This window comes from Danio rerio, chromosome 5 (assembly GCF_049306965.1).
Source record: "Danio rerio strain Tuebingen ecotype United States chromosome 5, GRCz12tu, whole genome shotgun sequence".
NCBI classification, from domain to species: Eukaryota; Metazoa; Chordata; class Actinopteri; order Cypriniformes; family Danionidae; genus Danio; species Danio rerio.
In genome coordinates, this window is record NC_133180.1 from 53,066,736 (window position 1) to 53,086,396 (window position 19,661).

General features: G+C 37.1%; 1 protein-coding gene across 2 annotated transcripts; it reads right to left on the minus strand.

Moving 5' to 3' along the window:
- Positions 1-1,411: 1,411 nt before the first annotated feature.
- LOC799768 (arrestin domain-containing protein 3) lies at positions 1,412-19,387 on the minus strand. 2 transcript variants are annotated; one of them, XM_009301767.5, is made up of 6 exons: positions 17,472-19,387; positions 16,186-16,246; positions 13,133-13,292; positions 12,929-13,022; positions 12,591-12,844; positions 1,412-3,028 (listed from the first exon to the last, which is right to left on the minus strand). In XM_009301767.5, exons 1-6 carry the CDS (start codon positions 17,788-17,790, stop codon positions 2,783-2,785), a joined length of 1,134 nt encoding a protein of 377 aa, XP_009300042.4. In that variant the 5' UTR covers positions 17,791-19,387; the 3' UTR covers positions 1,412-2,782. The 2 variants fall into 2 exon arrangements, with proteins under 2 accessions (XP_009300042.4, XP_073807501.1); XM_073951400.1 differs by lacking the exon at positions 12,591-12,844.
- Between the last annotated feature and the right edge of the window lie 274 nt (positions 19,388-19,661).

Here is a 19,661-nt window from a genome sequence, read left to right on the forward strand (position 1 = left end):
ACACTACTTCACAGAAACTGACATAAGATGTTACAGTCTCTGTGAGCTCATCCAGATCATTTGCAGCAGCTTCAAAAACACTACAGTCAGTGAGGTTGAAACAGATCCTGTTCTGTTTCATTAGTCCATCTTTTCAGATCTTTAATACAGGTTTGGCTGTTTTCAGTTTCTGCCTGTAGGTTGGTATGAGATGAATCAAACAATGTTCAAAGTGCCTCAAAGCCGCTCGTTGGAATATCAGTGATCCAATATGTTACTGTCTCTTGTGGGACATGTAACATGCTGTCTATATTTTGGTAGTTCACTGGATAGTTTTGCTTTGTTAAAATCCCAGAGAATGGTTAAAACACAGTCCGGGTGTTGTTGCTCTATCACCGTGATCTGATCAGCTAGTTTCTGTATTGCCAGCGCTGCGTGTGGAGGAATGTAAACACTAACGAGGATGAACGAGCAGCACTCACACAGCGAGTAGAAAGGCTTGCAGCTAATAAACAGTGCTTCTAGATCGGAACAGCACATCTTCTTTAAAACTGTTACATCTGTACACAACCTTTCATTGATGTTAAAGCACGTCCCGCCACCGCACGATTTCCACTTCGATTCTTTGTTGCGATCCGCTCTGAACAGCTAATGGCTGGTAGATGAAGCACGTTGTCCATTATGGTGTCGTTTAGGCAGGTTTCCGTGAAACACATAGCAGCTGAATGCAGAAAATCCCTGTTTGTCTGAGAGAGCAGAATGAGTTTGGATGCTAGGCAACGTGGTTGGAAATCCGCGATGTCTGAGTTTCACAAGCGCGCTTGACTGCATTTGAGCAGTACCGCGGCTTTGCAGACTACAATCTCCAACCAAACATCAAATAAATTCAAGTCTGGAAAAATATTTAGCGGTGTACGTTTAACGGAGGCAAGCTAGTGAGTGCTGTGCAGGTAAACCTCACGCCTCTGACCCTCTAAAGGTGCTCTAGAGACAGACACTAGACGCCATGGTCTTTAGCTTCCTTGTTAGAGCACCCGACTCTCATGGGGAAGGTCACCGGTTCAATCCCAGCTCGGAGCGTGTAGGGTGGTGTAGGACCAGCGGGGTTACATTGCTGTCATGACCCGGATGGGAGTGAGGTTTAGGGGGGTGAGTGTAATGGAGGCCAGCTAGTAAGAGCTGTACAGGTAAACCTCACTCCTCTGACCTCTAAAGGTGCTCTAGTGACAAACACTAGAGGCCATGGTCATTAGCACCCGACTCTCAAGGAGAAGGTCGCCGGTTCGATCCCAGCTGGGCGCGAGTTGGGTGGTGTAGGACCGGTGGGGTTACATACGCATCCGAATGTCCAACATGTAATCTCTGGTGAAACAAGTTGTAGGATTGTGACTCAAGACAGGACAACAGGACAAAACAGAACAAACAAAAACAATTGCAGAGCATGACACGGGGGCATTTTATTTGCACCTAAAGAATTGACTTTTCATCAAGAATTGTTTTCTTTTCATCTGACAACTTGTCACAAACCATAAACTACTGTAAAATAACATCATGAAAAATGTAAAAACGTTCTTGTTATGGACAGAATGCTGGGCAAAGGCAGGTTAACAGAGTTTATTGTATCAAAGTTAAAAATTAGGCTCTCTGCCGTTCAAAAAACAGAACTTAGAAGTAGAACACAGAACTGGATGTTCTAAAAACACAAAAGCCATCAGCTCAACCTGTACAGAGAGGAATGGTGGAGGATCCTGTTAGCACACAACTACTTGGAGAACACCTGACATCAACGAGCTGGCAGTCTGAGCACAGCGACACGTGAAACAAAACCTCACATTTCATATGTCAAGTCGTACAAGCAGATGTTGAACAAGACAGGACAAAGCAAAGAAGGTGAGGAGAGTTTTGCTGACTAGAGACTACACATGTAACAACAATAAACTGACAAAAGAGGGAAAGAAAAGCAAGGATGCCAATAAGAGTAAAACTAGAACAAGTGTCTGGCGATCAGTGCTGGCACTGATTACAAGGGCTAACAGCTGAGTGCAGGGCACAGAGGGGAAGGACGTAACAAGGATCAAACCTAGTCCACCATGACGACTCTCTTATTTGGACTTTAAAACACAATTGGTAACGAAAGTAACTCAGATAAAATAGTATATACCAAAAGACAAAAAATTAATGTACAAACTGTATTGTACATAATTAATATAAATATTGTATTCTAATGGTTAGAGAGTTGGACTTGTGATCCAAAAGTCGCATGTTCAAGCCTCAGCAGCAGGGATTTATGGTGGGAAGTGTGAATTAATATCCACCCCAAAACCACTGAGGTGAGGTGATTCCCTTAAGCAAGGAACTGAAACCCCAACTGTTCCCCGGGCAGCCCTGCTCTGGGTGTGTAAGTTGATTTGGATAAAAGTGTCTGCTAAATGAATGAGAATGTGAAAATCTGTAGAAATCTGCATGTACAGATTCCATGTGGCATTATTGATATCTGAGCAATCTGCTACTGTTGATCTCATTTGCAGATGATGTAAAGTTTTATCCTGTCATATGTAAAACTCAGAGTCTTTTCTACATCTTGGATATATAATTTTGATACATATGTACAGACCTTTTTGTCTTATTCAAATGACTCATTATTTCCTCAGTGAACAAACTGACAGTGGAAAAAAAATCAGTGTAAAACTAGGAAAAGTAGTGTATAATACATAACATTTGTCACTGTAATAAGATAAAACCATTAAGGTATGATTGAAACAGCATATCAATTATAGCCAGAGGTTTGCTTCTTTAGTTTGGATCATAAACTGGTGGAGACGAAGCCAAACGGTGAACCAGGCAGTCCTGCAGCGGCTCCTGGATTGGGCGGCACTGGATCATACAGTCTTGCAAATGGAGGAGGAGCTCCACCAGGATGAGGCACAGGTTGAGGTGGCATATATGGTGGAGGTGGATCTTGCCAGGGAGGACACTGCTGTAGAGGTGGAATAATGACCACAGGGAATTTAACTGCTGGATCTGAAGCAAATGACACATCCAGAGAGACCTAAAAGACAATGATGCGAAAGGTTGTTTGAGCTCTGACAATTTGTTGTTGAAATTATATATGCACAGCTAGTGTTTCTTCCCACACCAACAAACTTCGGATGAACGGTTAATGTGACTTGTTTCAATTTTATATAGATCCCTTTACAGCATTGTTGTTGTAATATAATTAAAATACAATCAGGTACATAGACTTCAGCATTCATATGGTTGTTAAAGCATAAAACAAGTAGGCTAGCAGTAGGCTAGCACAGAAACTATTGAAAATACTGGGGTAAAATTAATTTTCATATTTTGAAGACATGATGTGGAAAGATATAATTTAATGCAGTGATTCCTGCACATTCAGAGACCCATTTTATATCGTACTGTATATCAATCAGGCAATGAAGATTGTTAATTTTTAAAGAAAAAAAGACCTTAAACATGCTGATTTTGTAACGGCATACATTTCCCTGGAAGGGGTTGACCCAGGTTACTGGAAATTAAAAGTTCTTCTGCATATAGCCCACTCAGATAATTACATCACAGTTGAAACATGAGATTGTCAGGTGGATCAATGCAGCGGCAGCAGTAACAGGCCCATAGCCAGCCTGGTGAAAAGAGGTTCCTTTTTCAAAAAGTTTTCTTTTTCTTTTTTTTTTGCAATTATTTGCCTCATTTTTTTATTTAATTATGAAATTTAAAAACTGCATTGTATTGACATTTTAAGCACTATTCTGGATTAGCTTGTCAGATAGTCATCATAACCACACTGGACACATGAAAAAATATTTGTTGGCATTGGCCATAACTGATTAGCTAAGTCACACTCAAGCGACAGCCAACAGAGGATTCAGCTTGGTCTTAAAGCCTTTTTCGGTGGGTTATTTTCACCATGCTGGCATAGCAGTCAAAGAAGGACAAATGAGCTCAGGTATGGACCAAATTCCGGACTTTGTCTGAACTGGTCGATGTACAGGTCCAGTGTAGTAAAGAAAAAGCTGAGCCGAAAGGATTGTTGAAAGATGCACCTTGCTAATAAACGAAGGAAGATTGATGAATGGACGAATTCAAAGCAGAAACAAGACACTTGATATACCTTGCCTAAAATAATTCCATGTGACCACGAAGAGAAGTTTTTAGTTTTGAGGGGACAGAAAGGTTATGGCATTTGTTCAAAGATTAGGATGGCGAATATTTTTTATTTACAAAAAAAAGAAGTGCACAGATATATTGTTTATAACAAGAACTACTACAAACATATTTAAATAAGAAGAGTACATTTCGATTTTATGGCAAATTTAAAGCTGGAATTAAATCAAAATGTACTCTCTTACTTTTTATAAGTATATAGTAGTGCTTGTTATAGTTATCTGTATCTGTGCACTTCATTATTTTGTAAAAAAATATATATATATATTATGAATCTTTAATTCAAAATCATATCCTTTAAACTCCTCTTCAGAATGACTTTTCTTGTCTCCTGGTCACCTTTCGGCGAATTTCTCATTTCTGCCTTCATACATTCATCAATCCTAGTTTATTTTGTTAGCAACGCCCATCTTTCAACAATCCAATTGGTTCTCAAAGGATGAAATAATACATGGTCCCACATTTATTTTAATTCCTTTCTTTACATTTTTTTTTTTTTTTTATTTAAGGACCGCTTCATTACCGCCGCGTATTAACATGTCTCTGTAGCAACACTTACAATCATATCAACACGACAGGACGTGCGTAAAGCAACTGGGATTAAAACTTTGTCTAGAAAAAATACATCAAATAATCATTGGTAAAGTTCTTACTTTAGTATTTCTCACCAACGTTACGTGAGATCTGCTTCCTTCATGTCTGTCCGTGATGTTTATCTGTCGCAGCAGGATATGGCTCTGACAGGCACGTAGGAATGGTGGGCGGGGAGAGCTAGCTCATTTGTATTAAAGGTACAGGCAACAAAAACAGCTACAATGTGCTCAAAGCTGAAACTTTTTTTTTTTTTTTTTTTTATACTTTTGAGTTCTCAAAAGTATAAATAATCTGATGAGTGTTTTGAGCCGATATTTTACAGACACATTCTGGAGACACAAAAGACTTGAAAAAGGGGTAATCCGCTTGTTAAGTGTGATGTCACGCGAAGCAGCTTCTGGGTCCAAGCGCTTTATTCAACTGTATGAGGAAACTCATGAAATGGTAATAATAAACATGTACAAAGCGCTTTAATATGTTCAAAAATCACGATTGCAATATATATATATGTCCATGCCTAATATCAGATGGCCAGTGTAAGAATTGAAATATTGCAAATATTCTGATATCTTTGACAATTCAAAACATGAGCTGAAAACAGAGACTGGTGACTTCACAACCCACCAGGGAGGAATGCGGGAAAAACCAGTTCCTGCTGCATTTGCATCTGACTATGCTGAGAATCAGCTTCATCCCCCAACTCACGCATATGGTCATTTCAATGTTTGAATGTTCTAGAATTAACCAAACTGACTTTAACTATCATGTTTGATATCATTTGAAATGTCTCAGTGCGATTGGTACAATGGTCTCATTCTCTCAGAAATAGACATAATCAGAACAATAAATATATAACTTCAGGCATCTTTTGAACCACTGTGAGGGGTGTGACACTAAGTGTGAATGCCTTTTGTTATACATTCACACCCCCTTTCTTGAGGGAATTCTCGGATTATTTAAGGTAAGGGCTAAGAAAAGCTCAAGGCGATTCTGCCTAACCAGATCAGCCCATAACATGGGGTCTGCCCCATGTTATGTATATTTCAAAGTCAGGAATGCATCTTTTTCATCTTGGATTTATCTTTGATAATTTGATGTTTTGTATTGATCGTTTATGAATTGACTGATTGAATTGGCATAATACATTTACCTGACTAATAAATTGTTATGTTTTGAATGATTCAAACAGAGTTCGTGTTATTATCACTGATAAATGTTGTTGTCCATAGCACTACAAGCCACTGTACAGGTTAGTAACGGACTAAAACATGTTAGACGGAGCAGCGTGGCATGCTAAACAATGTTGTTAGAGATCCGACTAACAAATTGGCATTATTTCATGTATACTTGGACTGTAAAAGGCCAACTATTTAGAACAACAAAATATTGTTGAAACTACTTTAAATGTGGATATTTAGGCCTTCATCTACAATAGTATAATCCTGCGCGATTATTATTAAAATACTTTGTCTTGATTAAGTAGATAACAGATCCATGGGGACCACATAAAAATCTCCTAAATTGAGTAAGTAGTGTTCTGCCTTTTTAGGAGAGTGGTTAATCGCCTCTGTTTAATGACCAAGACTGACAAGCTTGTATTAAGAGATTGTATACCCGGCCGGTGCAAGACTCGAGATGCTATCGGAATCTGAGTAAATGAGAATAAGGTATAATAACAAATCAAAAGAATATTCAATCACAATCTAAAATAATGTGAAAGGAAACAAAATAATCTTATCAATGTTTTATAATTGGAGTCAGATAAAACGAGGATAAACATATTAATATTCTAAACCATCTCATACTAAAATTGGAGTCAGATATGAGTTAAGTTTAATATAAATCAACATTGTGCACTGGAAAGACCGAACATGCAGTGAACCTTCATCCACCATTGGATACCGTCATTGGACCAACTGGCTGGACCCTACAAAATGGTGACCCCGACGTGATCTCCCAACTCAGGCGAGTTACGTCTTTCCAGCACAAAATGGATTTATATCAACCAAGAGGTTTGAATCTTCTATTCTATCTTCAGCTGCTGTGGTAAGTCAATTCTTCTTTGCCTATTAGAAATGTTGAGGGAAAGCTGGACGCACCCTTTATAAACACATTGATAGAATGAGTCGGAAATGCTCAAAAATGTTAGACCGGAATGCGTTATCCGGTGGGGTTGAGAATTAGACAAAACCACTTTGATTATCAGGGACATGATAGCAGCAGTATAGATAAATGCCATCCTTTGCTCTGAAATCTCTTTGTCTGCTAGGCAGCAAGAGTTGAAGCTTAAAATTGGAATAACATCATCCAAATTATATTCTGGGACTCAGTGGAGAGTCATAAATTAGATCCTAAAAGTTTAAATCAAAAACTATCCATTGTTTTAAATCTACTGTTTTATAAAAAAGAGAAAAATGGAAAAAAGGAAAACAGGAAAAAATGGTTTAAGATTTAAAAACAATTGTAAACTTTTAAATTGGATTAATAACAACAGTCTGTTTAAAGGCATTTGCATGTGAAAAATAAAGGTGAGCAGAACAGAATGATTTGATTGCAAAAAAGACAAATAGGCTCTAATGAAAAATCTGCTTTTACAAATCAGAAATTTGTCATTTAAATACAATGGTGATAAATTCAAATATGATGCTGATCAACTACACTGTAATCCCGAATAAGTTGACAAAACTCAAAAAAATTTGAGGCAATCAGTTATGTCAAATTTTTTAAGTTATAAAATTATCTATTTTAAGTGAACAGAAACATTAAGTTTTGAGTTTGTTATACTCATGCAAGACACTTCAACTAACTTAAAATACCCAAGTTACTCAACTTATACATTTTAATTGCAATTAACTTAATTATTTTAATTTTTCCAAACTTTAAAAACTTAGTCACCCAGCTCATACATTTTAATACCAATTAACTTAATTGCTTTAATTTCTTTCAACTTTAAATACTTAAATCACCCAGCTGATAGCATTTTTTAAAGATTACATTTTTTCAAACTCAAAAATAAGAAAAAGTTCTGAATGCTCATTAAGGTTAATTAAGATAAACGAATTTTAAGGATTTAAGTTAATAGAGCTCAATTCAATTAATTAGTTACAGCATTAGGGTTTACAGTGTAAAATATCCACTATACTTTAATTTAATCTCAAAACAGACTAAATATAAAAGAAATTCTAAGATTTTAACTTTAAATCAGCCCTTAGACCTCCTGATGGCTCAAACCTTTTCATATTCAAATGTCCTGACAGAGAGCAGAGAAATCTCACCTCAGTGATAATAAGATGCTCAGAATGTGTTTGCTGTATTTGCATAAAACAATAACATTCTTCCATTTGGCCACAAGCCTTTGCTGACCCTTTTGTTCTCCATGCAACTTACAAGCAAACACAACCCTGATCACAAGATAAAAGCATTAAGCTAAAATGCACTGTTGTTCTAAAAACACTCTCCAGAGACCAGATATAATTAAATTTTAATATTTACTATTTTAATATAATATAATTACATTAGGAATAAACAATAATGAACATTATGTTATAATCGCCAATCATGGCACTAAAGACCAAGGGTGAAACATTCACCTTGAGGAGGTTTGCTTTCTTTATGCTTAATGAAAACACTGACAGAACTACTATAGCATAACTGATTGTAAACCAATAAAATCCTCGCTGAAAAACACCACCTACAATTAAAATTTGATCAGAGAATTAAACTCACCAGAAAAATAATGAAAGGGGGATGGATATGATAACATTCAGAGTTACCAAAGTTTTTATGGGTCAAAAGATCTAAGAATCTGTGAGTCACACCATAAAATGACAACCGTTAAGCAGAGAACACCAAAAGGGTGAAATGATTTCTGCCAACAGATCTGACTGTTAATGAGAGCAAAAAATGAACTATGGGTATCGGCCCATTAGATTGTGAACTGAAATTAATGAAAAATCATTGATTGATTCAGAAAAATGTCCCCAGCGGAACTGGGAGATAATGCTCAGAATGCAGCAGACTGTGTAAACTCAACAGTGACAGCAATTCAGATCTGACCAGCAACATCATGTGGCTTCCAGAATTAATATTGCAAAATGATGCATTAACATTAATTCCACATGATTGAATTTGAAACTGATGAAAATTCTAAAATTAACTATGGTTCTCTCTGCTTTTGTTCTCATCTTAGGCGGACCAATAACAAAGAACACTCCAGATCCGGTCCACATCAAACAAATACAAATGAGGGCAACAAAAGGTTAAGCCATAGCCTGAGGCCAAAAGTCTCCCATCTTGCATCTCAAAGCAAGAACCCCTGTGGTGCTAACACCTCACCTGCAGATCCAGCCTTGAACATTGCACCTTAAAATGCTCCGGAAAAGATATTATATGGAATCAATTTGAGCCGGAACACACCTCATGTTCACATTCTTATGCTGGCTCCCTGTTAAACAGGACTAAAATTTTGCAACACAATTATAAAAGTTGATTACCATTGTTCGGAGCATTACACTGACACATAGCCACAGGTAAACCCAGGCACATAGATAACACCTTAGTCTTCAAAGACCCAGGAGTCAAATCTCCTTAATTGAGATCGTTTGGTCATGTTTATACAAACAAAACACATTAGCCTCACACACATAGAACAGAATAATTAATCTGATGACAGACGAGACAACAAACACCCTCTGACACCCTCTGTCAGCTGAAAAGAAATTACACATTTGCATGGCTTTGACAACAAATTGATGGTATAAAACTTCAATAGAGGCGAACTTGCCAATAAATTTAAGATAGATACACTGACTGCTGTGGGGATGGTTGACAAACCAGAGGGCCCCTGGTTTTCCAATCTATCACCAATAACAGGTATAAGTGCTAAAGTGATTTAAATTAAACCGAAGTGAGGACACTTCTAATAATCACTAGGACATTTAAATTTGACAAATACCATCAATTGTGTTCAAGCCCCCCCACACACACATAAACACACACACACACACACACACACACACACACACACACACACACACACACACACACACACACACACACATAAACACACACCCACACATAAACACACACACACTAACACACACACACACACACCACACAACATACACACACAAACACACACATTATTATAGATATACCTTCATAATTATGGTTAAATAATGTGATTACTATCATGTATGACAAATATCTTCACGTTTTTTCATTTTGAAAATGAATGTCATTTATTTGAATGTATTGTCATGATGATATGTTTTATGATGCATACTGCCTGTTATACTGTTTTAATAAGTTGCACTGACCTTTTGATAGCTTTACCTTGAGTAATCCAAACCAAGAATATTTAATATTCTCCCTATCATTATACCCCATCTCAGTGGTGACAAAGACTTATCTGTTTTTGATTGGACCATTTAAACAGATTGAAAGAGACCTGAGACCAGTTGTACGACTCGCACTTGCTGACTTTTATGTTTTGATCATATATTTTATGCTTAACCTCATGACTTTCTCCAATGCAGAAGGACACAAGTTCATAACTGTTCAATCGCTGAGCCATCAAGTTGCTGTTTAGGTGTCCGGGAGAAGGCAGTGTATACACACTGTAGACCCCCACATGCCGATGTCTGCGTATCTGGAGGTGACCAGATTCATCAGAAGAAGCAGACTATGAGAAGCCCACACGACGTGGACACTTTTGTCAGGGGAAGGACACAGTGGAAGCTATGAAGGCCTGTATGGACTGAATGAGCAGTGCATTCGGGTCAGGCTCATCAAAAGAGGTGAAAACGAGCCTGGACCTGTTTAGCTACCTGCTGAACACGACTTACAACTGATAATGCTGCAGAGACTGTCTTGAATTGCCCCTGAACGACCTCAACAAGGATACATAGTGACCCCATGGACACATTTATATCTGACCCACGGGATCAAATGGGGGTTATCTGTAAGAATTGAAATATTGCAAATATTCTGATATCTTTGACAATTCAAAACATGAGCTGAAAACAGAGACTGGTGACTTCACAACCCACCAGGGAGGAATGCGGGAAAAACCAGTTCCTGCTGCATTTGCATCTGACTATGCTGAGAATCAGCTTCATCCCCCAACTCACGCATATGGTCATTTCAATGTTTGAATGTTCTAGAATTAACCAAACTGACTTTAACTATCATGTTTGATATCATTTGAAATGTCTCAGTGCGATTGGTACAATGGTCTCATTCTCTCAGAAATAGACATAATCAGAACAATAAATATATAACTTCAGGCATCTTTTGAACCACTGTGAGGGGTGTGACACTAAGTGTGAATGCCTTTTGTTATACATTCACACCCCCTTTCTTGAGGGAATTCTCGGATTATTTAAGGTAAGGGCTAAGAAAAGCTCAAGGCGATTCTGCCTAACCAGATCAGCCCATAACATGGGGTCTGCCCCATGTTATGTATATTTCAAAGTCAGGAATGCATCTTTTTCATCTTGGATTTATCTTTGATAATTTGATGTTTTGTATTGATCGTTTATGAATTGACTGATTGAATTGGCATAATACATTTACCTGACTAATAAATTGTTATGTTTTGAATGATTCAAACAGAGTTCGTGTTATTATCACTGATAAATGTTGTTGTCCATAGCACTACAAGCCACTGTACAGGTTAGTAACGGACTAAAACATGTTAGACGGAGCAGCGTGGCACGCTAAACAATGTTGTTAGAGATCCGACTAACAAATTGGCATTATTTCATGTATACTTGGACTGTAAAAGGCCAACTATTTAGAACAACAAAATATTGTTGAAACTACTTTAAATGTGGATATTTAGGCCTTCATCTACAATAGTATAATCCTGCGCGATTATTATTAAAATACTTTGTCTTGATTAAGTAGATAACAGATCCATGGGGACCACATAAAAATCTCCTAAATTGAGTAAGTAGTGTTCTGCCTTTTTAGGAGAGTGGTTAATCGCCTCTGTTTAATGACCAAGACTGACAAGCTTGTATTAAGAGATTGTATACCCGGCCGGTGCAAGACTCGAGATGCTATCGGAATCTGAGTAAATGAGAATAAGGTATAATAACAAATCAAAAGAATATTCAATCACAATCTAAAATAATGTGAAAGGAAACAAAATAATCTTATCAATGTTTTATAATTGGAGTCAGATAAAACGAGGATAAACATATTAATATTCTAAACCATCTCATACTAAAATTGGAGTCAGATATGAGTTAAGTTTAATATAAATCAACATTGTGCACTGGAAAGACCGAACATGCAGTGAACCTTCATCCACCATTGGATACCGTCATTGGACCAACTGGCTGGACCCTACACCAGAAAGTGATTCATTTATAATAAATTGTTAAAACTTTGGTGTTTGTTATGGAGCAAGCCCAGAGATTGTTGTGTACACTATGACTTTATATAAAATTCACTTTAATGTGTGATATTGATCTTAAACAAATAATTTCTCAACTCAAATGAGTGACGGCTTGGACCCGGAAACAGTATTACATACGTCACCACCTAACAAGCGGAGAGGTCCCCTTTAAACGACATTATCCATGCTGTAAAAGGAACTTTTGAAATTGAAGACCTATCACATAAACCTTTCACCTGACATCTATCCGTGGGTTATATAACCACTTCTGTAATTAAAGCCAACTGATATGGAAAAGAAATTTTGTGTTAAAGAAAAGAAAGATAGAAAATCATATACATTTGGATGGAGGCATTATGATATGATTATCATATATATATTTTTTTTGTTTCGTGACAACTATTGGTTTAAAAGGAACACAAAATAGCACCTTAAGCAGGTAAAGCACTCTTATAATCCTGCAGTTTTCAAAAGAGACCATTATGTCACGTGGAAGCTTGATGTTCACCAAGAATCTACGCTTTTCTCCGGATGGGATGCAATCGCTAGTCTCTTGGATTATGTGTTTGCTTCTTTTTGTAGTCCTGCTAGCAATAAACATCTGTTGTTGTTTGAGGCTGTATTTCAGCTTGGCATCACGAGATGAAGCGTTGTCGATGTCTACACAAACTTTGATTGTTTCTCCTGCATCAGTTATATGGAATTAGGGCAAACATGAATAAATAGTAAAAATATACAAAACCATTAGTGTCTGAAGCACACAATCACCTAACATATAGCCAGTTTTGTCTGTTGTTGCAGTCAGTGATATTTTTCCTGAGCTGAATGTGTTCTTCATCTTATCGGTGCGATTTTGTGGTTTCTGTATAAAAAAAAATTGACACATAATATATTATATTAATATAATATAATATAATATTTTTTAATTGATATATAAATGCTAAAGCTTGTGTTATATACCACAATTCATACCAGTAAATGATCATTGGTCACATGATTTCTGGGCACAAAGGTTAATTCTGCATATGCAGTAGACGCTGACTTGAAAGGCCTCTTTAGCTTTGCTGTCAAGGCATATCTAATCCAACAATTAAATCCAGATACTTTTTCTTTAAAAGATGGAGGCAAATTTCTGGAGAGAAAAACAAACAAACAAAAAAAAAACACTTAACTTTTTTTCACAAATTACTGGTAATACATATGTATTAGCAAGTAAATAAAATAACTGACAATATGCATGACAATACCTTTTTTAGAATTTTACTAATCACTAGGAATGCTCAGACGCAGCCGATACAGAGTACTGATTCCTTGTCATAGTGATCGGCCGATGCTGAGTACCGACTCTAATGCTTCAAGCTTTATAATGCATTAAGCACATTGCCTTACCTAAGAGAATAAATTAAGGATGCTGCATATAATACCTTATCTTATTATCTTATGACCATTGTAACAATTGTGGCCAATCAGACGCATAATTATTTTGGTTTTATTCAACAAATAACATACTGTCAAGTTCTCCTACCCAGAAAAGACTGGATGTTTAGTGTGTAATATGATTCCAAAGTATTTACGACACGAAGGGATGCTCAAAAAATGGACACAGACATGGTCAAATTCCATAAGCTCCATTCTTAAGGATTCTTTATTCTCCTTTAATATGTAATCAAGTGTTTGGTGCCAAGTCTCTGGCGTATTAATACTTCTGCAATCAATTTTTAACTCTATCACAGCTAAACAAGGTCATAGATGGTTCATGCTTGATGTCCCTGCAAAGCTAATCTGGTGTACTGAATGATTGTTTTCATTTTATGTTAATACACGTGCAACATTTTAAGACAATTTAAACATCTTTGCATCCGTTTACACCCAGAATGCCTATGCAAATCACTACGCTTCTTAACTATATGGATTATAAAACGTGCCTCGAGGGAGTTAACTTCTCATTGGGCAACTTGGCTCCGGAGGGTGGGTACAAAACCATCTTTATAAAAGCTTGTGTCTAAGGCCACCGCCCAGATTAGAACCCAGACGTGAATCTAGAAGAACCCCAGGAGAACACCCAGAGAACTCCAGGGAACAGGCGTGGACCCTGACAAAATGGGTTAACCACACAGCTCAGACATTCCCATCTCCGATAACTTTCTTTTCTTTCCATCAAGAGTCAGCTCAAGTTTATTGTGCGATGAACCAAAAGTCAAAACAACTACAATTTTCGCCCTACTGCAAATCCAGACTCCACCTCACAAGCTCAAAGAACTGACCACCAGCTGACCACATGCTCAACAGAAGGAACACCTCCAGATTACAACTGAACTAGTGTATCCCTAAAGAAACCATAAATGGGTCAAATTGATTATTTTTGATTCCCTTGGTTTGCTCTTACAAAATCTGCAGTTTTTCTATCATTCCACTCTCTCAAACTCTTATTTTACTTTCTTTACTCTTCTCTACACTTGTATGAATGTGTGTTTGTGTTAGGTGTTAGTTTCTGTTAGATTAGTTAATAGAGTTTCATTTTGTATAAGAAATGTGTCTGCGCATATGTATGAATCTAATGTCTTTAACATAAATGATTTATTAAAAATTTTTATAGGTATAGCTGTAATTAAAGTCAACTGTCCATTCAAACGATCAATGAATGATTCATTTGTTCGGATTTAAAGAGTTGATTCCTTTGAAGCCTCGATCAAATGAATCTTCAATTCACTTTGAGCTAATTCGCTACACCATTTAAATGTGAACAGATCACGGCCAGAAGCAGCTTTACAGAAAATAATTCCTCAATATATTTTACTTTAGCTTAGTCCCTTAGTCAGGGGTCATCACGGTGAAATGAACTGCCACAAAATTATTATAACACAGATATAAAAATTGGTAAGAAAAATGTCAAGCAATGCAATTTGGAAACATTGCAAATGATGAAAGAAGAATTCAACATGTCTCAATCTAGTAAAAGTTTGGAGCGCACATTTGAAGCATGAGAATTTAAAATTCACACCTAAAAATCCATTACTTACTTACTAAATGGAAATAAGCCTATGAACTACTGTTTGTATCATTGAGTGTATTACAAGAAGCTATATTATTAAATATTCATGTTAAAAAAGTTGCATTTATCTAGTAACACCAGCCAACTTTTAGTGAACTGCTAATATTATAAAAAACACAGAACTTTCAGTTGTTATAAATAAAAAGGCCTAAATACAGTACATGCTAGACCATTTAAATGTTTTGCTCATCTCCAACTATTGACAGCAGATCTCTCTATGACAGAGAGGGGAATTAGAACTTGCAATATTTATACAGCTCTCTTCATTTAACCTTAGAATTTAAATGCTTAAAACAGCACTGCACCTCTCACAAGCTGTTCTCTAGCTAATTCAATCTTGCTGCCATTATTTCTGGATATTTTAACTAATTATTGTGCATCATGGAGCCGTTTTGAATTTTTGGGAGATTCGCAGAGCTTCCAGAAGAGGTCATAAGGTTGGATAAGACAGTAGATGGATGTGATCACTCCACTCTTGTCACAGCAGCTCAAAACACTGAAAATACTATGGCTGCACTTGCAACAAAGAGAGCATCAGTAGCGCAAGTCGCGCAAATAGACTGTATAAACAGGTCGCACCGCATTTGTATATATTTTAGCTGCCGTGACAAAAGTGCATCGATCGATTATGCCCCCACGCATCATTCACCTGTGTTATAACTGCTATAGGCTATGCAAAATATACGGGAGTAAATGTGCATCTTTCTCTATTTGTAAACTCATGAACAAAAATACCTGCGATCGGTTCGTGAGATTGGCTAGATCGGCGAGTACCGATCAACTCATTAAATGTGATTTTCGACAGATACCGATCTTCGGCCGATCAATCGGAGCATCCATACTAATCACATATAATATTAATAAAACAAACCTTTCACATCAATAAACAACTAATATGCAAACACCATAGAATAATTATAAGAATGAATATATATTTGAAAATACACACCTATTCATCAATAAAATCACTTACTGTTCAGGCAGCTGGAATTTGAATGGTAAAACATGTCGTCCTGGACTAATAATTTGTCGTTCTGAAAGAAAAACAAACAAACAAACAAAAAAGATGATAGTGTCACTTAAAAAGTTAAAAATTAAGATTACAAGAATGGTGAATGTAACAAATGTTCTTTGTGTGGGAAGAAGAAGACAGGGTCGGCGTTGAGGTAAGTAACAGATTTTATTTTTTAAGTCACAACTGTACTGCACAGCTCCCACTATGTGGCCGTCGTTCAGCTATCTCTCCCGACTGTTCCTCCCGTTCTCCTTAAGACGGGTGTCTCTCCGGTCCAATCACTAGAATAAACAGGTGTTGCTTATTATTTCGGATTGGCCTGCTGATTAGCCGCCGGGCTCTGAGCATGCTCTCCCCCTTTATTGGGTATTCGATCATGCTTACCTCTCCACAGTGAACATTTTTATTTCCTGTCAATGTCACAGCAAGAAACAAGTCATATAAATTCTGCAATATGTACAAACATCTGTTATGTTACTTTGGCTTGTAAGTTCACTCACTATGTTATGAATGTATGCCTAGATGGCCACAGTCATATCATCCTCCAGCCCAAGACTGGTTACTCACTGAAGCTAAGCAGGGCTGAGCCAGGTCAATACCTGGATGGGAACCCACTTGGAATGTGATGTCAGCTAGGGGTGCTCAACCTGTGGTCTGTGTGAGTCTTAATGCCCCAGTATAGTAAAGGTGAGCACCATCTTTCAGATGGGATGTTAAACCGAGGTCTTGACTCTCTGTGGTCATTAAAAATCCCATGGCACTTCTCGTAAAGAAATGTATTCTGGTCAAATTTACTCTACTTGCCCTACATTTTTGGGCAAGTAATGATACTTTTACTTAAGTATGATTTTTCAGTACTCTTCAGTACCTCATTGCATACATGATAAACAAATATATAAATACTCACATTACATTTTATTACATATGGAGGGTGTGATTTGCTAAGTAGGATGCGATCCTGGATTAACATCTATCCCTACTCCTAAAGCCAACCCTAACTGTAAGTTATTTCCTAAATCAGAACGGAATAATGGTTAGATAACAACCATGTAGAAGCACATAACCGCAAAATTGAGCCTATACTTAGCATGTAAACTTATCTCTTAATTCTGATTGGCTGACTGGAATGTTGTTTCATGAACAGGTCGTATTCTTGGTGAAATCACACTAGCAGTATATATAATGATTATTAAATAGCACTAGTGCAATTGCATTTTTTAAATTATTTAAAATTGCAACTTCACCTTTTCCCGAGCGTCCCGGAGTGAGATCTTGCTTTAGTTTGAAGTATCTCTCATGGTCATGATATTTACTTTCACCTTCAGTCCAGTATACTTTTGCACCACCTGTAAACTTCACAAATAAACTGTCCACAGTTAAGTTCTTAGTCACTTCCAAGAGAACTCGTCCCTCTACAATATCCCCACTATTAAAAGTATTGCTTTCATTAATCTGGTCATATTGAAGACGTAGGACTTTGATGGAACCAGGCATTTTTTCATTCCAAGAAATCACATTTGCTCTTCCCGTTTCCGTGGTTGAAATCAGAGTGACAAAGGTCATGCTTTGAAGAGGTTTTTTATTTGAAGGCGTGTCACTTCCCGGACCAGCACTGATCTTTTAGTTCAGAGTTTGCTATTGTAAGGCGTGGATTTTGGCTGCGCGTGGGTGAAGGTAAATAAAGACGATGGACTTGAAAATACTGACGACTAACTATTTTATTGAGCAAAAACTGTGGAGGAGATCGACACGAGTCTCCTCTCATCACACTCTACCTGCTGTCCCTCCTACACACACACCCTTCCCTGCAAAGGACGCAACACCAAAATAAAGTCCTTAACAGAAACATTCAAAACAGAATACAATGCATATTAAACAAACAGCATCACACTATTATAGAAGGAGATCCTGTTGGTTTGAGGGCCTGACTGTCAAGAAAAGTCTATAATATAAGCACAGTCAATAGCCCCTTTCAAACAGTGATACCGGTAAATATATGGAAAATTCCCGGAACAACTTAACTGGTAAATTCAAAAAAGGGCTGTTCACACAGGCGAGGACGTTACGGAATTTTTCTGGAAAAGACCATTCACACATCTATTCCAAAATACCGGTAAAGTCTGATATCATTAACCAGAAATGAGTTCTAAATGGCTGCACTTGTATTTCTAAACATTTGACTACATTACAAACTCTGTGGATGGATCAGTATTGTGAACAACTTAGATGAAAACATATAGAGAAACACTTTCGCAAGTCGAGATGTACATGATATGGGTGTGTGCTGGGCACACGCAAAGCTTGAAGGTAAACAAACAACGGCTTATCATAAGCATCTTATCAATAATTAATAACACGGTTGGCATTAAGATGAACATATAAACGTTATCTGACTAATTTCTAGCAGCTAAATGTGTCTGGAAAATTACTCAAAGGCTTTTATTCTCATAAACTGCGTGGACGTGAATGCGTCTGACTGTTCTGATTGGCTAAAGCAGACGTCTCATGTCAGCACGTTCTAGACGTGCATGCGCTCTTTCCGGCAATCTTCCTTCTGCGTTCACACAGTGCAGCATTCCGGCAAATTACCCGTAATGTTACAACTTCTCTTTCCGGAAAATAGCCAGAACGAATTTACCGGTATTTTCAAAAAGGGCCTGTTCACACATACACACCTTTCCGGAAAATTTCCGGTAATTTCCCGGAAAGGTGTGTATGTGTGGAAGGGGTTTATAAGATAAACAAAATGTTTAATTACCATTTACTCAGTCTGAAAGTGACAACGAGGTTGCATCCTTGTGTATTGTCAAACCTTTTTATTTCATTGTATTTTCTTCGTCCTGTCATTCTTCATAATTAAAATGGTCGTGCCGAACTGAGTCTGGTTCTCTCAAGGTTTTTTTTTTCTTCACTCTCCTATTGGTGAAGTTTTTTTTCCCTCCGCTGTCGCCACTGGCTTGCATGGTTCAGGATCTGAAAAGCTACTCATCGATGAATTTGCTCTTCAGTGTTTGGACTCTCAATAATAATTTCAAACCACACTGAATTGAGCTAAACTGAACTTAAACATTAAAAACTGAACTACCCTGATCCAGTTACTATGACCATTTATGTGAAGCTGCTTTGACACAATCTACATTGTAAAAGCGCTATACAAATAAAGCTGAATTGAAAAAAAAAAAAAAAAAGTATAATTTAAATACAACTAATGGAACTAAATACAATACGGTGCTAATAGTGTGACACCAAAAGCAGCAGTATGTTCTTATAATAACACAGTGTTCAAAAAAATCTTAGTAGTAATGTTCAGATATAGGAGGTATTTTAAAAAGGATGTTATAGTGCTGTGATAAAGGATTTTTCAGATTAGCGTATGTAGAGAATGCTCATCAGCCATTTTATACTTGTTCAATACACTTATTTAATCAGCTGAA

Excerpts from the sequence above, each read along its gene's own strand:
- LOC799768 (XM_009301767.5), bottom strand. The coding sequence starts at position 17,790 with ATGACCTTTGTCACTCTGATTTCAACCACGGAAACGGGAAGAGCAAAT. Across the intron at positions 13,293-16,185 it reads AAATTCCAGCTGCCTGAACA|AAATTTGCCTCCATCTTTTA; the intron begins GTAAGTGATTTT and ends TTTTCTCTCCAG. Across the intron at positions 12,845-12,928 it reads CAAAACTGGCTATATGTTAG|GAGAAACAATCAAAGTTTGT; the intron begins GTGATTGTGTGC and ends TAACTGATGCAG.